Source organism: Camelina sativa, chromosome 9, assembly GCF_030686135.1.
Source record: "Camelina sativa cultivar CO46 ecotype springtype chromosome 9, ASM3068613v1".
Classification (NCBI taxonomy): Eukaryota; Viridiplantae; Streptophyta; class Magnoliopsida; order Brassicales; family Brassicaceae; genus Camelina; species Camelina sativa.
This window is the reverse complement of record NC_141888.1, coordinates 16162691-16167665: the sequence shown is the minus strand read 5'-3', so window position 1 is coordinate 16167665 and position 4975 is coordinate 16162691. Positions and strand designations below refer to the sequence as shown.

Below are 4975 nucleotides of genomic sequence, written 5' to 3'. Positions count from 1 at the left end.
ACTACCACACTGTCGCACTAGCAATATGAACTAGCAAGCATTAAGAACGATTCATTATTGTCAGTAGACTTAAACTCATCTGATTTTGTCACTCAGAGCTAAGTAAACCTCTAGCATTGGCCTAATCAAGCATTTTATCTACTCCTTTCGGCTTGTAGCATTGTAAAAGCCCTAGATCTAATCTCAACCTTTCGGTCTGTTGACAGCATTAAGAACACCAACCTAGAAGGAAATCTATCAATCATCACAATCAACTAAAGCATCCTAACCGATCAAGAACACCTAATCATCTATTCCATCCCTAGAAACTTTACTACACTACTCGGACATAGAAACGAATGACAAAACAATCATAATAAACGAAAATGACATTATATTAAAAAATAGAGTAGAGTAGAAAGAGTATGGGATAAAGATCTAAGAAAACTACAAAATAAAAATGCAAAACAAGAAGAAAAATGTTGAGTCGCTCAGTTCTCTCACAGAAGCTCTCGCTCTCTGGTTTGAGGGTCTGCGGCGTGCTCGTTTTCGAGCTAGGGAAAGAGGGGGTTTATATATGGAAACCCATTTGACCTAGCTTCCCAGACCTGCCCGATGGTCTACTCGATGGGGTACACGAGGGTGAAGTCGAGTAACTCCTCGGGTGGATCTTCGGGTTGCTCTTCACGCTCTTGGATCCTCTTCGATCGTGTTGGGGTTCAGACTTGTTCTTGTAGCTTGATGGCTCCTTCGGGTACATGCTCGAGTTGTCCTTGTTTTCCTCCATTTTTGGCTCTTTAGCACCTGTTTTCATCCAAAATATGCAAATGCAGAAATGCAACACCCTAAATGCTCTAAAAGTTGATTCTTACAGTAAATGGCCTAAAAATGCAAGTTAGAGGTATGAACAATGCAAAATATGGACAAAAAAGGATGCTAAAAACATGTAAATTAGAGAGTTATCACTTGATTTAATATTTGCTAAACAAAAAACACAACGAAAATATTAAAAAAGCTGACGTAGAAGGCGTTTTCTTGGCGATTAGGGTTTTTTGTTTTGTGTGCAATGTTGATGCTACAGGCGGATTTGCCGACGCATACTGCGAGTCAAGGGAGTGTAGCTCAGGTAGATGTTCTAAATTCGGGGAAGAGTCTCAATGGGTTAGGAAACGAGATCTTGATTTCTGAGCAAAGTTTCCCAGCCCTAGGTAAGTCGCAAATGGAGCACACGGTGAAGGTTGATCAGAAGTTATGGGTGAAAGCGGTTCAGGAACACACTTTCACGAAACAAGATTTTGTCGTCTCTCAAGTGGAGGGGAAGTAATGAAAGTTTGAAGAAGAGAGAATTTTATCTTAGGTCGCAAGTATTGAGAGAGTAAGAGAGTATGAGAGTTTCGGATCAAGAGAGTATGAGAGTATAGAAATATAGAAGAAGAAATTAGTATTTCTTACTTGATATGGATCCTAGTTACAATCAAAATATAGACAAGACAAAGAGAGAATATTCTATACAAGATGCTACACGATTATCTTAGTGAAAGCGACATCTTATGTTCTTAAGTAAACATGTGACTAATAGTTGACTCTTGCCTCCCACTTGCGTAAACTCTCCAACGGTCGGAATAGAAGAGACTAGAAGCTTAGCTGAGCTTCACATGAGACTTGTGAGACTTCTAGTGGGCTTTATATGATGTGGGCAGCTATGTTGTACGGACGGCCCGACTTGAGTTGTACGGACAGGTTGTACGGTCCATGGTACGGACAAGGATGATCATGATCATAGTTTATAAGGAACGAGTAGTGGTCCCTAAGGAGGTTTTCGTGGATGCAAAGATGCTATGGGAGGATTTCTTAATCGGCAAGTTTTTGATTGTGAACAAAATCTGGCGTTTGGGGGATAAGTCTTCTCTCATAGATGTTTTTGTGGTAAATGATACAACAGTGAAATTCAGGGTTCGTAGGACTTCCCATGCTAGTGTCTAAATGGTCTCCGTTTGCGGAAGAGGCGCAGCCTGCTATGCGGTCTGTTCCATTGTGGACTGTACTTAAGAATGTTCCAACTACTATGTTCACGCATAAAGGTTTGGAGTTCTTAGCTAGTGCAATGGGGAAGCCACTGAAGCTGCATCCAAAAACAGAGTCTTGTGTGAGTTTTGAGGAAGCTCAAATCCTTGTGGAAGCAGATCTAACTAAAGTTTTGCCTTTGGAGTTCCATTTAGCGGGTGAGGAGGAAGGTGAATTGGATGTGGTGGTCAGATATTCCTACCCTTGGCTACCTCCCTAGTGTAGCAGTTGTCAGAAGTGGGGCCATTTACATTCGGCGTGCCTTGTAGTTGGTCAGGAGGATCTCTCGAACTCTGTTGTAGGCTCACAGACTCATATTCAGAGTAGCTCGGTGGCGGAAGTGACAGTGGGTGCGGTTCACACTGCTCCTGATACAAGGAAGGATGTAGTTCAGAGTAATGAGGGTGATGGGAAGGATCAGGGATGGATCACTCCTCAAAAGTGTGGCCATAAGACAAGCCCCCACAATGGAAATTACCAATCTGAGAGGAGCTTTGGTGAAGTATCCATTCTGTCTAATTCTTACTCTGTGCTTAGTGAGCACCATGAGGAAGGATCAGAAGAGCTTGTAGAGCATAAAGTAAGTGAGAATGGAGAGAGTAAAGATGCTGATCTTGGGGAGGAAGAGAAGGACACATATAAGGTTGCAGATTCAGGAGATTTGGAAATTGCAGGGACAAAAACTTCAGTGTCAGCAGAGGAGGCTAAACTCGATGAGGTTGTAGCTGATGCCGATGCGAGAAAAAAGAAAGGTCGGGGAGTCAAGGCAACGGTCCAGCTGCGTGAGTCTATCCCTAGGCTCACAAAAGAGATGAGTAAAGTTGGTTATAATCCTCAGACTCATAACCCCCAAGATCAGAGTAAGAGGTCCTCCCAACACTTATTTATATGTCGAACTTCTTCTGGAATGTCCGAGGTTTCAACAAAATTCAAAGCATTCCATAGTTCGAGATTGGTTGCAAAGTGAACAATTCCAATTTGGGTGTTTGGTTGAGACGAGGGTAAAGGAAAACAAAGTAGAGAGGATTGTCGGCTCTGTTTTCCCGGGTTGGTCTTTTTTATCTAACTATACTTTTAATCGCAGAGGAAGAATATGGGTCCTTTGGAACTCAAGGGTGCGTGTTACACCATTCTTCACTAGTGAACAGATGATAACCTGTTCGATCATGGCAGATGGAGTACAAGATGAGTTTTTTGTTTCACTTGTCTATGCATTGAATAGTGCTGAGGAGAGGAAGGTTTTGTGGGAAGATTTAAAAGCTCACCAGGATTCACCAGTGATCCGTACTAAACCATGGATGGTTTACGGTGATTTCAATGAAATTCTGGAGGCTGAGGAGCACTCTCTTCATGCTCAAACACATATTATGCCTCCAGGGATGAGAGATTTCCAAGAGGTTGTGCGGTATTTTTCTCTACAGGATATGCACTCTCACGGTCCAATGTACACTTGGTGTAACAAACGTGATGCTGAGCTGATTTGTAAGAAGCTCGATAGGGTTCTCGTTAATACAGCTTGGCTACAGGTGCATGCTCACTCCTATGGTGTATTTGCGGCTGGTGGTTGCTCTGACCATCTACGTTGTCGGATCAAACTTGGTAGAGATGTTGTACGATCAAAGAAACCTTTCAAGTTTACCAATGCTTTAGCTACAGATGCCAAGTTCAAACCACTGATATAGGACTACTTGGATGGTACGGAGGCAATTTACCACTCCACTTCCGCCATTTTCCGTTTTCAAAGAAGCTAAAAGCACTGAAACCAAAAATAAAGCAGTTAAGTAAAGATACGCTTGGAGATTTGACGAGGAAAACCAGAGCAGCCTTTGCTAAATTTTGTCTTTGTCAAGAGACGACTCTGAATAATCCCACATATATGAATATGCGGAGTGAATCAGAAGCATACAGTAGGTGGTTGCATGTCACGGAGCTTGAGAAAGGAGTTCTGAAGTAGAAGTCCAAGCTCCACTAGTTGAGGGTAGGTGATGGTATTAACAAGGCTTTCTACAATGCTGCAAAAATTAAGGAAGCTCGCAATGCCATTCGCGAAATCAAATGCCAGGATGGGTCTGTTGTAGACACACAAGACGATATCAAGAAGGAGGCTGAACAATTTTTTTGAGACTTTTTAGGACACAAACCGGCTCATTATACTGGTTTAACTGACGATATTATTCGTGATTTACTCAAGTACCGCTGCTCAGAGAAGGATAGAGTAAGTCTACAAGCTGATGTTACAGAAGACGAAATTAAAAGTGTTCTGTTTTCAATGCCTAAGAATAAGAGTCCAGGACCGGATGGATACACAGTGGAATTCCTCAAAGAAGCATGGTCTATCATCAGAACTGACTTTGTTACTGCTATCAAATCATTTTTCCAATATGGCTTTCTCCCTAAGGGAGTAAACGCAACTATCTTGGCACTTATACCAAAGAAAAAGGTGGTGATTTAGATGAAAGACTATCGCCCCATTTCCTGCTGTAATGTTACATACAAGGTAATCTCAAAGCTTCTTGCCAATCAACTTAAAGAGCTTTTACCGGATTTTATATCACCAAACCAGTCAGCATTTGTTAAAGATAGATTGTTGATGGAAAACATTCTTCTTGCTTCTGAAATTGTCAAAAATTAGCACAAAGAGTATCTTTCTCCTAGAAGTGCAGTCAAGATAGATCTCAAAAGCTATTGATTTGGTTCAATGGTCTTTCCTCCTAACCATTCTACAAGCTCTTGAGTTTCCCCCAAAATTCATCAAATGGATTCAACTATGTATCACCATGGCTTCTTTCTCGGTTCAGGTCAATGGAGAGTTATCCAGCTTGTTCACCAGTGCTCGAGGACTTCGGCAAGGCTGTTCTCTCTCACCATACCTCTTTGTTATATGTATGCAAGTGCTCTCTGCGATGTTGGACAAAGCCGCCGTGGACAGACA

General features: G+C 41.9%; 1 protein-coding gene across 1 annotated transcript; it reads left to right on the top strand.

Annotated features, from left to right (window-relative positions):
• The first annotated feature begins 1752 nt into the window (after nt 1–1752).
• LOC147938146 (uncharacterized) lies at nt 1753–3725 on the top strand. The gene is made up of 4 exons (XM_087465498.1): nt 1753–1837; nt 1932–2213; nt 2313–2910; nt 3128–3725. Exons 1-4 carry the CDS (start codon nt 1753–1755, stop codon nt 3723–3725), a joined length of 1563 nt encoding a protein of 520 aa, XP_087321624.1.
• Nucleotides 3726–4975: the final 1250 nt, after the last annotated feature.